A 14,591-nucleotide genomic window follows, 5' to 3' on the forward strand; every position below is an offset into this window, starting at 1 on the left:
AGAAAGCATATATGAAATAAGGCGATGCATCAAAGTGAGCTCAATTAATCTGTAATAGAAGAAACCACGGACTCTAGATGACAATATACAATATACGCACCGTGAAGAAACTAACTCACAACTTATATACAGAAAATATTTGAATTAAATCATTAAAGGCACTTCTAGCAGAAGAACCTGGAGTTCGTAAGACTTTATTAAAAAGTAAGGAAATGAACTTTCAATTATTACTTTAATCAGCAATTCAACAACAACGGGCCATATTAAAGGGTTTCATGTGACCTAATGAACTGAAACTGTTAGCCCAAAAAACCCCGCCCAAAACAGATTGTCATCCTATTCGTTGCCATCCTTGCAACCCACAATTTACCTACGAAGGTCAGATCGGGATTCGAACCCGAAACCACCCATTAGCCATCTAAATAAGATATGATTTCCGGCCTGGGTTGCTCTACCAATTAAGCTATTCTGACCTTTTGAAAAATATATGGGTAAACTGCAATTCTGTTGAATAGCATGATTAACTTGCTTAGAAAAACGTTCCAAAGAATTACATGTACATTTCATTGAAATTGTTTTATGATTAGAACGATATATTTGCAGTTTAAAAGGTCACACGAGGCAATGTTTGAAAAGCCCACAAAAGCTTCCGTTTGTAAAATGGTGATAATTTGCCGACCGTGTAGTTCATATAAACCCTTATTTTGCACAAATCGGGAAGAAACATTTATGGATCGAAACACCAACTGCAGATAAGAGCAACATAACAGTCCTTGTAACTAAGTAACTTTTTTGTTTTAAAATCGCACAAAAGCTGCTGTTTTGTAAAATAGATAAAATCACCTTATGTCGGCACACATCTGAAGTATATATGGTTCGAATACCATCTGCGGATAAGAGCAACTAAACAGTCCGGGGCAATTGCACTTTACCGGTACGCACTATAACCCAAGCCCTTATAATTAGTTTTAAGTTGCGCAAATTTCGGAATCCATGATGGCAGCGTACCGGTAAAGTGCAAATATAGCCAACATAAATAAGGAGTTAAAGCGGGACTGCACGATTTGTGTCAAATATGTTAATCAGCAATTAAACAACAAACAGGCCATATTAAACGGTTTTCATGTGACTAGACGAACTGATTGAACTGAACGGTTAGCCCAAAACCCCGCCGAAAACAAATTGTCACACTATCCGTTTCCAGCCTAGCAACCACAAGTTTACCTACGAAGTTCAGATCGGGATTCGAACCCGAACCCACCCATGAGCCATCTAATGATACCGGCCTGGGTTGCTCTACCAATTAAGCTATCTGACCTTTTGAAAAATATGTAGGTAAACTGCAATTCTGTATAATAGCATGAATGACTTGCTCAGCAAAAGTTTACAGTTATTCGCACATCCCTGCTCATAGCAAAACACAATTGACTAACATAAAATCTTTTTCCGTAAATTTATAAATCTTTAATCGAAACATCTTCATTCATTTTCATAAGATAATGTTTTATTAATTTACATTGCCTTGTGGCTTTACATTTAAATTAGGAGATTTGTGACGTATATCGTGTGTGGTCATTTCAGTGACGAAAAAAACTAGTTTAACCTCAAAATATTTAACATACAGTCCACACAGGCTAAACAGGGTCGACACTCTTCACTGTTATGACATTTTTCGTTTAAATGAAGTCTCTTCTTAGCAAAGATACCATTAAGGCGGAAAGTGTCGTCCCTCATAAGCCTGTGCGAACTGCACAGGCTAATCTGGGACGACACTGTACGCACATGCATTATGCCCAGTTTTCTCAGAATACGACACATAGTTTAAACGCATTTTCGATAGAATTAGCGACGACATATGAACGTGGTTTGTTTTTAACAGTTAATTATTTATTCAAAGCATCATCAAATGCAAAACGTATTTAGGATTGTTGTTTGTCATGCATTATTGTAAACTTCGATAAGATTAAAAAAAGAGCATACATGTGTATGTGGTTAAAAAAATTAAGATAAATTGAAAGAGAGCATAATGTGGATGTGCATTTCGTTTGACTCTCTGGATTTTAATGACAGTCGGACGTGGCATTTTAGTTAACAGTAAAATATTTGTTAAAAATTCGAACGAGCCCAAAACGCATTTTGGATCTTGTGTTTGTCATGCATACTAGAAAACTTCCATAGGCATAAAATAACTCGCTTCTACGTGATCGCGGGTTTGTAAAAAAAAAATGGTCAGAATGGTTAGCGTTCGAACAAACGTTATCAATAATGGTGTGGTTTAAATTAAATTTCGAAAAAGTGACGGCAGTACAAAAATGGTTGTGCATATCATTGTAAATATACCTTTAGGTTTTTTTTAATTGTATATTCGGAGTCCAATGCAATCAATGACGATTTGTCCAGTATACTTATTGAATTATCTGTCTATTTGTAAATCCAGTATGAAATTTATCAAACCCATTTTGATACTTAAAATACTTTCAAATATATATGCATTTAAATACAAGCAAAGTTCGGATTTCAATACACATATCTATACTTAGATTCTCAAACCATACCCATAACAGTAATTTTAGTCGAAAAACTCACCCCGTATTTTCGGCACATCCCTATATACCCGTATATAGGAAGTTATCCCCCCCCCCTTTTTCCGGGGCTGGATGTCGAAGGCATAAATTGCATTTTATTGGACGAGATAGATTAATTTGTTATAATGGAAATGACACCATAAAAGTAACTGTACTGGAGGATATCATTACATTATATCTAAATAGATATCATATTTATAAACATTAAGATATAATTGTTGTACCATAATCACATACCTTTATCTCAGTGCTTGTTCATCTCAAATTACCATGTGCAGTATGGACACAACCATTTTTCATCTTGGTTTGTCATTGTGTACCCAACACATCTTTTGTGAAACCATCTATTCATTTTGCATCTGTTATTGTCACATTCCACCATATCGCCAACTATATCAGGCAACTTACAAGCGCAAAAAATCTTAATAGAACAACTTTTTGCTACTTTACACGGCATTTTTGGCATTTTTCTATTTTTGGAAATGTTGTAAACTGTTGTTTAGTAATACATTCTAATAAATGTGCTCTCATTCTTGGTATATCATATCTGATAATTGAAAAATCTACATCATAATTGTTGTGTAACACCTCAGTAAGATTGGCAATAGCAAAAACACCACAATCTGTGTAATTAGGTTGACGTTGTACGTCGGGTATTTGTACTTGTACACTGCGCTCTCCATTTTCATAGATTTGAGCGATTTGAATTGAAATACTACTGTTTAGAGTTCTTGGAGATTTTAAACTGTCCACCACAATAACATGTCGATCTTTCTGTGATTGGTATGATAATACCCAGTGATTACTGGCGTTGTAATGTATTTGGGCGGACGTGGGATTTTGTTTCGTTAAACGTTTATTTATATCCCAGGTACCTAAATCATGATTAAGTACGGAGCAAGAAGTGTGTTCTGCATCCCACTGTCAAGCGCGAATTGTTCTTTTAGCATTTGCTGACATTTGTTTATTATTGGGTCGTTCAGCCACCCGGATGGATTTTTAACTAGCTCTAAATCTATTGTAGATATATATTTGCAATTTCTACATTATCGTCTTCCGCGTCATCAATGATCATTTGATTAAAACACGTCTGTTCACTGGTAAATGAATCATCGCTGCTTATATTTAAATGGTTTTCTTCTTCGAGAAACGTCTTCTGCAATTGAACTTAAATTGTTGTCAAACTTTATTTGTTTACAAGAAGTGAATGAATTGTTGGTGTTCCGGCTTCTTTTTTTAGACGTTGGTGTTTTTGGGGTTGATGCTATTAAATTGGCGAGCTTTTGTTTCAGCGATGTGTCGCATGATTTTCCAGTTGGTGTCATGAGTATTGAATCGGGTGCTGGGTTAATTTCGAAGTCGGCTTTTTTCGGTTTCTTTTGTCCCGTTTTTTTGGCAACACGCGGTTTGCTATTTTTTCGAAGAAGCGTGAGATTTTTAACCGTGCGTTTATCACAGATTCCATCAATATTCAGAGTCATTTTAACCGCTAGTAGGTGATAACAAAGTCCAGTTGACGTTCAACTACATGTTTCTTTTGGCATGATTGTCACCAAACGTTTGGAGCCATGTATTCCCTCAACAATAAAGGTTTTCATAGATGGGATTAATTTTATTTTATCATTATTTATAATACATTCCGCCAAAGCTTTTTGGGACATATTCTTTTCAATACCCTTCCTTTCCCCTAATTCCTTATCGTCAATACAAGTAATGTTTTTATCTTTAAATATTTCCAAATTATTTTTTTCTCCGTCGATGACATTTTCTCTTGTTATTAAATTGGTTTCAATCGGTTTATCAGTAATTTCACCTGATTTTTGGAAATGCTCTAGTGCTTCTTTCGCTTGTCTTAAAATATCATCCGGTGTACCGGATATGTGGGGGTACATTAATTTCACTTCTGTCTAATCTGGCGTATTCACAGTCTTTTCTTAATTTAAAATTACCAAATCCTGCTCGACCACATTGTATGTCTGCATAAACTGATTTTTGACACATTAGTAAGTTTAAACATATTAAATCTACCGGTAGCTCTTTCCTGTGTTGTATTGCTTTTATCATATTATTAATTGCTTCGGCGGGGTTACTGGTTATTCCTGAGTAGGGATTGTATATGCCTAATTTTTCTAACACCCAACGACCAGAATTATTCAAAATGGTTTGATGCAAATGTCTGTCAAAATAGTTCTTAAATTCCTGGCTCCACTCTTGTTCTATTTTAGATTTATGGTCAGTGTAATCGTCTTCAGTTGCACATTTCATTAAGTCTTGCACATGTTTAGTGTACACGGAGAAATCATCACTTTTTGCATTAGTTTTCTTAAGCCAAGTAGTTACGTCTGTTCGTATGTGATTCCAGCAGTGAATAATTTGTATGTTGGGTAGCGAATTCTGAATTGCTAATTTTATTCCGGCCTCGCGATCACAAATTAGCGGAAAATGTGTTCTTTTTAAATTTGGAATATGTTCCTTTAAAACACTGAAAAACCTTTCATGGAATTTTGCGTCTCGCCGTTCGTGCATCATGAATGCTACGGGCACTATTTTATTGCCTTCAAACAAAATATGTTGATATGACAGAACACTAACAAACAAGTGCCCCATTTTATAAGTTGTGTCATAAAACATGTTTAGGGGTGTATCGGAGTCGAACATTAGTAATTCATTGAATTCTGTCAGTATTTCTTCCAACCCCGATATGCACACCAGGGATGGAAAGACGTCAATTTGTTTGTTAAAATTTTCTAAATCTATTGAAATTTCACAGAGATTATATATTTCGTCGTTGCTATAACGTTTTTCACTTCTACTTTTGTATAAATGATTTTTTACCTGGCGAACGTTTCTTGCTGTTTTTACACCAAAATCTGTACCTTTCTCAGCTTTGCATTTCAATTCTTTGTCTATAAAATTAGCACTAACGGTTTCATCATCAGCACGTGACTTGATATGTTCAATAACAGAAGGATTTGTTCTTATAAACACCGTTTCCTTACTCTTAGAATTCCCATGTGCTAGTGGTGTATATATGGTGGGGTCTCCAAGGTAATGTATAATTGCAAATTTTCCATTTTCTAAGCGTTCGTATATATGCTTTTGAAAAGATTTTGAATGTTGGTTTTCGACTAATTTAATTTTGAAAAATGACTTAAACATCGTTGGTTTTTTCTTTGGAAAGCGTCTGCGACCGTCATTTACCCACATATATTTGTCCACGCTAACGTCTTTTTTCATTGCTAATGAGTCTAAAGCTACCACATATATATCCCCACCACTTATGTTGAAAGGCATGTCAGTTGATACCTTACCTTGCCCAGCCTCACAAGCACCCATTATGTCGTCAACAATCTGTGCAGCCAATGGTTCCTTCTGGTTTGAATGTACTACTGCAGTACCGCCCCCACCGGACTGTCTTTTTCTACCGTGCGGAACTTTTGTAGCATCTTCAATCCATCGGACTATCTCATCAAGTTCGAGATGAGATATGGAGAAGCGTGCTGCTCGTGTCGCGTCTCACCACCACCATCACCACCATCACCACCACCACCCCTTCTACCACCACCCCATCTAGCTATACCACCCGTACTTCCACCCACCACCACCATCAAACCCCTACTACTACCACCACCACCACCCCACCACCCCTTCTAACAACACCAATTCTACCAAAAACAGTCTACCACCACCACCACCAACAACAACATCACCGCCACCACTACCACCATCACCGCCACCACCACAACACACACCTACCACCACAACCAGCAATACCACCACACAGCCACCACCAAACACCACCCAAAACCACCCTACTACCACCACCCCCAAACACCACCACACCACCCCTACTACCACCACCACCAACCACCACCCCTACCATCACCCCCAACACTACCACAACCACCCCTTCTACCACCACCCCTTCTACCCACCCGTACTACAACCACCACCCACCAACAACAACAACACCACCGCCACCCCTACCACCACCCCACAACCACCACTACCACTACCACCACCCGTACTACCCACCACCAACACTACCACCACGCCACCACGACCCCTACCACCACCAACACCACCACCAATACCACCCCTGCTACCACCAGCCCTATTACCAACACCACCACCATCACAACCCCTAACACCTATCAACGCCACCACCACCACCACCCTACCAGCACCACCACCAACCCCAAACAATGCATGAACAACCAACCCCAACACTACCACCCTATACCACCACCACACCCTACATCACCACAACCACCAACACCAACGACAACCCCACCCAACACCACCACCCAAAACCCCACAAACACCCTTCTACCACCAACACTACACACCACCACCACCACCACCACCACCACCACCACTACCAACATCAAACACCACCCCTACTACCACCACCCCTATTACCAATTACCAACCACACCATCAACACCCCCGCCACCCCTACCAACCACAACGCCACCACCACCACTACCACCACCACACCCCTACTACCACCACCACCGCCACCACCACCACTACCACCACCCCCTTCTACCACACCATCCCTACTACAACATACCACCACACCACCACACCAATACCACCCATACTACCACCATCCCTACTACCAACACCACCACCCCTACCACCACCCCCGCCACTTACCACTACACACCAACACCCGTTACTACCACCACCATCCCTACTACCACCACCACCACCACCAATACCCACCCCTACTACCACCACCCCTATTACCAACAACACCACCATCAACACCACCGCCACCTCTACCACCACCACCGCTACCACCACCACTACCACCACCACCACTACCACCACCACCACCCCTACTACCACAACCACCGCCACCACCACCACTACCACCACCCCTTCTACCACCACCACCACCCCTACCACCACCATCCCTACTACTTCGTTAAATGTTGATTTAAGTATAAAAATAAAAAAGGCAGTTCTTCTTTTCATTTGCATCAAATTAAAGGTTAAAGACCGAATGTTTAAAAAAAACTGCTATTTTATGAATATATATCAAGCACGTACACTTAACCAAAAAATACGATATTTCTTTATTTAATGTAGAATTTTGAAAAAGTAAAGCGCTTTATACATAACAATGCTTCTTTCTGGTACTTCTTGAGTAAATAAACAACAATGTACAGCATATTATATTTGTACATAATTTATAAAAAGAACTATGCGCGTCCCATTGAACGTTGAGTTAAGCGAGAGTTGAGAATTAAATTACACATTCATTGTTTCATTATTTCTTTTGCCAGTAACGGAACTATCCCCGGTAAATAATTATTTTTGGGAAAATGACTATGTTTTGTTGTGCCGGTGCCCGGTCTACAAAATGCGCACATACCTCGTGATTGGGAACCAGCGACAAATCGGAATAGTGCATGCTGGGCAGCACGAGTTTGTACGGTCTCTTATGCACGGGTGACTGATGCGAGTAGACGTATTTTCCCAAGCTGAGTATTGCTTGGAGTAATTGTGAGCCTATTTCAGGCGAGGTATAAAACCCGGAACTATCCGGAAATCTTTATGGTAAAACCCGGAACCGATATAAATGGTTATAACTTCATTATTATTCGTCCGATATTAATTATAATGGTACCGTTGTAAAGAAGATCCTCTACAGATTCTAACCATATCAAAATATTTTATGGCAGGGTCGTAGTCGGCCTGTAAATCGCGGACAAAGTCGGCCTGTTTTAACGTTTTTTTTACACACGCAAATGCCGAAAAGAAACGTGATTTTCCAATGCTGTTTGTTACAGTTTAATTGCTTGTGTAATCCACGAATGGCCACGTGTTTTTTTTTTATTTGGCAATTTTCCCGTGATTAGTTGGCGCGTATTCTGTGCGCAGCAGTTCATGAAAAACGTGTTTGGTTGACTGTTGTATATAGCAGTGTAAATTGCTGATATATCGGTAACTAAAGTCCGAGGAAATAGAAGTTTACACGCACGAGTTTTGTCCTTGGCAATTCTTTTTATAGCAGTGCTTTTGCGAATGTAAACTGGGTCCCGGGAAATTAGTGCTTAACGTCAAGTTAAAGCGACGTGTTTCTTACTTTCAGTTTTTATTGATTATTGATAGCAACAACAGCGATAGCGATTTTGTTAATTGGTTATTGTTTGGCAATTAAATTTTAATTGCCTACCAGTATATACAAAAGTTTTTATTTCAGAATTTCTCGGCCCATTTATTTTAGGTTGTTTATTAATTTAACTTTTTCATATTTACTTGTAAAGTTCTAAATTAACAATGGATATGGGAAGTGGATATACCCCACCATTTTTACTGGTAGCCCCCAGAAAAATTCGAGTGAACTACGACACTCCCACTAGATTATGCAATATTCTGGGTGTGGGCAGACAACTGGCACAGGCCATTGTTTTGATACGGGAAAATACGGAAAATTTGTTACCACATACTTTAGAGGCAATTATAGGGCGGCCGCTGACCTTTGGTGACATGACCGAGTTGGATTTTAGTACTAACCCCGCATTATTTAGAGAAGCCCTGGGGTATGGGGATGGGGCGGAACATATTGGGGAGGGTGGAATGGGGCGGTCAATCGCAAATAGGCCCATGGACCCACACGAAAGGTGGATAGATATGTCTGTGCTCGAGAAGGAGTCGGTAAGTTAGGATCACGAGAGGGCCCAACTAGAAGCCCAAATTTCGGCTCTTGAGGCGGACGTAGCTCAATGGGACGATTTTCTTCCCCAGATTGCAAAGCCTTTGCTCCCAAAGCGTCTGTTGTTACAGCCGGACAATATGATGACAAGCATACCGAAACCGTTTAATGTCGCATCAAGCGTCCCCGCCCCGCCCCCTTTGTTAGGTTTGCCCCAGAGTAGGGACAATGGGCCTACGGGATCCCATCGTGCCTCAAAGGGCCCTCTTGCCCCGAATGGTCTACCTGTCCCAATTCCATCTACCATCACTATTTCCATACCCAGCAATGCACCGGTTTTCAATAATTTGCCCGGACCAAGCAACCCTCCTGGCCCAAGTATTCCCCCGACACAGAAAGATCGGGATGTTCTGACAAAATTGCCTAAGAGCCTGCTATATGATGGGCAGAGCAATTGGTTTGTTTTTCAGAGCAAGTTTGAGCGCTACGCAAGGGTGCAAGATTGGTCTGACGCAGAATGCGCCGATTGCCTTGGTTGGTGTTTGACAGGAAAGGCGGTCGATTTCTATGCGTTGCTAACCGAAGGGAGAGGGACGGTACCTTACGCAGAGCTAATGCAGCGACTGCAGGAGCGTTTTGGCGCCAGGGAGCTTACCGCCACCGCGCAGGGCCGTTTCCACGTTGCCCATCAGGAAGTAGGCGAGTCCCTAGACAATTGGTCAGATCGGGCGCTGAAGCTGGCAACAGCGGCGTTTCGTGATCTGCCCTATGCATACGCCGCTGAACAGGCAGTGACGAAGTTTTGTCACGGTTTGATTGACGAGGAGGCCGGCAAGCATGTTAGTCTTCAGTTACCAACATCTATGGGAGATGCGATGAACATGCTGAAGATATATTGCCATGTTCAGTCGGCTTGCGCCGCGGCTCCGAGGTATACCCAGGAGACTGAGCAAGAAGAGTCAATGTGGGTTCACGAGGTGAAGAAAGCACCCACTGCGGATGAGGTCAGTGTGTCGGCGGTCGACAAATTGACCCAGGTGGTCGAGAAGTTGCTTGATGCTGTGGAGAGATTGTCAAACTCTTTTGGAAGTTCGGCCGTTGATCCCTTTGTCCAACAACCGGGTAAGCCGTTTCGAAATAAAAAGGCTATGCCGAATACCCTGTGGAGTGCTCCTACCCAGGGAAGGTCCGGAACCGGTGGTACAACGACCAACGCCAGGTTATGTATCCTGCGGGTGCGGGTGGCGGAGGTGCACGTGGGCATCGGAACCAAAATTCAAAAGTCCGCCCTGAGGGATCGTATCGCGGCAGATATGGTTCCAACTGGGGACATTTTCATGCCATGTCCTTGCCCAACCATAAGGAGAAGGAGCCCGTTGTGGTAGCTGCGACGACTAAGCAGTTGGGCCAACCGGAAGTGGATCATGTAAACCAGCTAGGTCCGGTTTCCCAGTTCTGCATGAAGGTGCAGCATGCCAAGGACGTGCACGATGCAGTTCCCTTGGTGCTGCCAACAGTGCCAGATGTCGTCAGTGATCCAAGGATGGTCATTGGCGAGAGCACTGAAGGATACCATGGAGATCCTGTGTGCGATGATGAATTTCGCGTGCAGCGCGTTGCGGTTCAGTCTGCGGAGGCGGCTAAAAGCATGGCCACCGACAGGGCCGACCAGGTGAGGGCCAAAATAGCCCAACGAAAAGCTGCTGAAACTACTCCGGCCACCGGAAGGTCAGTACCTGTCAGACGGGCGACAGAAGTTGCCGCGTGTGACCGCCATAAGGGCGGCGCATGCGGATGCCGAGTTACCCCAGATGACAGCTGGGAAGGTGGTGTTCGAAGACTTGTTAGGCGTGGTTCCAAAGGGTGGCGACCCTCTAGTTCTCGCCGCTGGGAGCGGTCCCAGCGGTGGAAATTAGGTTGGCGACCACCAGAGCGTCTAACTTCCAAAATCTGTACCGCCTAAAATTGTAAATGGCGAGGTTAATTGTTAGTAAAACTAGGAAAACAATGCAAAATACAAAAGACCCCCAATTTAAAAAAAAACTAGAAATGGCGCGGCAGAGGCCGACGCGTATCCCCACGCCGAATGTTTGACCTAGGTGTGCCCCAGGGTTGGTAATGGGGCCATGCATAGCTGAGATTGACCGTATTGTCATAAGAGAAGTTCATCATCAATTAGAAGTGAATTGGTGTAGAAATGAAGAAGTTATAGTAAAAGGCAATTTTGGGTGGGTGTGACATATGTGGGCAGGGCGCCCCAGGGTTGGTAATGGGGCCATGCATAGTTGAGATTGACCGTATTGTCATAAGAGAGGTTCAGTATCAATTTGAAGTGAATCGGTGTAGAAATGAAGAAATTATAGTAAAAGGCAATTTTGGGTGGGTGTGGTCTATGTGGGCGGGGCGCCCCAGGGTTGGTAATGGGGCCATGCATAGTTGAGATTGACTGTATTGTCATAAGAGAAGTTCAATATCAATTTGAAGTGAATCGGTGTAGAAATGAAGAAATTATAGTAAAGGCAATTTTGGGTGGGTGTGGTCTATGTGGGCGGGGCCCCAGGGTTGGTTATGGGGCCATGCATAGTTGAGATTGACCCTAATGTCATAAGAGAAGTTCAGTATCAATTTGAAGTGAATCCGTGTAGAAATGAAAAAATTATAGTAAATGGAATTTTTTGGTGGGTGTGGCCTATGTGGGCGGGCGCCCCAGGGTTGGGATTGGGGCCATGCATAGTTGAGATTGACCCTAATGTCATAACAAAAGTTCAGTATCAATTTGAAGTGAATCCGTGTAGAAATGAAAAAATTATAGTAAATGGAAATTTTTGGTGGGTGTGGCCTATGTGGGCGGGGCGCCCCAGGGTTGGGAATGGGGCCATGCATGGTTGAGATTGACCGTATTGTCATAGGTGAGGTCCAGTATCAATTTGAAGTGAATCGGTGTAGAAATAAAGAAGTAAATGTAAAATAACCTAAAAAAATGAGTGATAATTTCTGACGCGGCCCCACCCCAACCCCTATAACTTTTGACCCAGGGGTCAGATCAAAATTCCAAATAGTGCAGGGTCGCACATATGCTCATAGCTACCATGTGTGTAAATTTCAAGGTTCTAGTGCTTTTAGTGTAGGAGGAGATAGTGGCCAGGACGGACGGACAGACGGACGGACAGACGGACGGACAGACGGACGGACGGACGGCGGAGATCACCACAATATCCCCACCTTTTTTTCAAAAAGCTAGGGGATAATTACAGTAAAGTTGCAGTGACATTCTATTCGCGGTGTTGATAACGTATTACGGTGTACGCGGAGTATCTCTAGTAGTAACACTAAAAGCAGCAGCAGTAGTAGTAGTAGTAGTAGTAGTAGTAGTAGTAGTAGTAGTAGTAGTAGTAGTAGTGGTAGTAGTAGTAGTGGTAGTAGTAGTAGTGGTAGTAGTAGTAGTGGTAGTAGTAGTAGTAGCAGAAGTAGTAGTAGTAGTAGTAGTAGTAGTGGTGGTAGTAAAAGCTGTTGTTATGAATATTACATAAAGTACGCGGTGTATAAAAGTAATAGTTCTCTTAAACATTTTGATTAATTTGATTAGATTGTTTTGAATATATATGTCCTATTGTCTCAGTTTAAGCCCAGTCTTTTATTGCAATATTGTTGGAACTATAAAATTGAAATTAATCTGAGCAGTGCTCTGCGAAATGGGGGTTTAATGAATAGGCATAAAGTGTCGTCCCAAATTATCTTGTGCCGTCCGCGCTTAACTTCCTGTAATTTTTGTATTACCGCGCTAAGAAGTGCTTTGCACAGTCACGGATGTGTTCGATTATTTCCCGTGAAGTATGTTGGGTTTTTTTTTCTCCTTATGGTCGGGTGTGACATTGTCGGACATTGTCGGACGACCGCTGTCACACCGCACCATCGGATGTGGTAACTACACAGATGGTGAATAGGAACCCGGTTTCCCCATCAATATCCCAGTCTTGGCATCTCCGTCACCTTTTATCCTTCCATGTTAAGATTTGTGAGTCGATCTAACTTCAATCACTTCGTCATTGCTGTATCATGTCATTTATTTCCGTAATTTTCTATAAATGAATTTCTTTTCTACCAACCATATGCCGAGCAATGTCGTAGAATTTCGTCGCATGAGTTTGTTTTTTATAGGTGACAGTGCTTGACGAACACTGTCACACTCAATACTGTTGGCCGGAAGTGGTATTTCCCGGAGTTGTTCTTTTAAACAATATTTGCAGGTCTTTTTAAATTTGTGTGTAACCGTGCTTGACGGCAACTGTCTCGTAGCGTCACTTTAATTTTTTGAATGGCCGGAGTTGTTTCCCGGTGCATGTACACTTTTATTTATTTTTTATTTTTGTAAAGTACATTATTTCTCAGTGTGATCTCAACATTCTAATACATAAGTGACTGTACTTGTTGGACGAAAGCCAACAAGAATGTTTTTTCTTGATTAAGCAATTGTCGGACGATAGCCGACAATAATGTTTTTTTAATTAACTAATGTGATGGAAATATTCTTATGCAAGAAACATATTGGTCACTAACCGCTAGAGCCCAGCGGTCTGTATGTACCCCGCTGGGCAAAGGCAGTCCCGTGCCTGCGGGAGGGGGATCATGGTCCCATTTGGGTCTCTATCTCTTCTGCCTTGGGTGCGACCGTAGGGCGGCGGCCCAAGAGGACAAAAGTGGGAGGAATGTAGTGGGTACAATAGTTTTATTTTAGTTGTCTTTTCCTCCATATAATGTCAATGATTATGTTGCAAAATGTACGTTCTCTATATAAAATTAAAAGCAATTATATGTATTATTTGGACAAAAATAAGAATTTTTTTCCTTATATTTTTAACCTTTTTGTCACTTAGATATTATTTTAACGCATTTGTGGTGCCTTAGACGGTTACGTTTCTTGTGATTTTTATTTTAATATAACCAAGAGGATTTTTATTGTATATTATGCAGTCACATGCAGAGGGCGTAGGCCTTCTCATTTGGGCTGCGAGGGGATGTATTTGTATGATATTTTATGATTTTATTTGATAAGTTATTTTATTTGTTAAAATTTGTGAAAATAGGTTGTAAGGTGGGTACACTTGTCCAATTATTGTGCAGACAAGAAAAGGAGCAAGAGTTACCAGACCTTATTGTGAACTTTTATTTTTAACTCTTTATTAACAAAGATTATGGCTCATATGCGTTCATATTTGTGCGAAGGTGCTAAACACAAATGGTCATTTAATAAAGATGCATTAACTTTAGTTGTGGTCTATGGCAGGCGCTGCGCCAAAAGAGAGGTCGGACGAAAGCTATACCTGACTTAGGGGAGT

The 14,591-nt window shown here is 41.7% G+C and overlaps 1 protein-coding gene across 1 annotated transcript in view; it reads left to right on the plus strand.

The window, feature by feature from the left end:
* LOC127839677 (cobra venom factor-like) overlaps positions 1–14,414 on the plus strand; it is a 44,868-nt gene extending 30,454 nt beyond the window's left edge. Inside the window, exons 25-28 of the mRNA XM_052368060.1 lie at positions 9,055–9,257; positions 9,726–10,377; positions 10,437–11,081; positions 14,377–14,414. Coding sequence (XP_052224020.1) covers positions 9,055–9,257; positions 9,726–10,377; positions 10,437–11,081; positions 14,377–14,414 — 1,538 coding nt within the window. The remainder of the gene's footprint in view (positions 1–9,054; positions 9,258–9,725; positions 10,378–10,436; positions 11,082–14,376) is intronic.
* Positions 14,415–14,591: the final 177 nt, after the last annotated feature.

Source organism: Dreissena polymorpha, chromosome 7, assembly GCF_020536995.1.
Source record: "Dreissena polymorpha isolate Duluth1 chromosome 7, UMN_Dpol_1.0, whole genome shotgun sequence".
NCBI classification, from domain to species: domain Eukaryota; kingdom Metazoa; phylum Mollusca; class Bivalvia; order Myida; family Dreissenidae; genus Dreissena; species Dreissena polymorpha.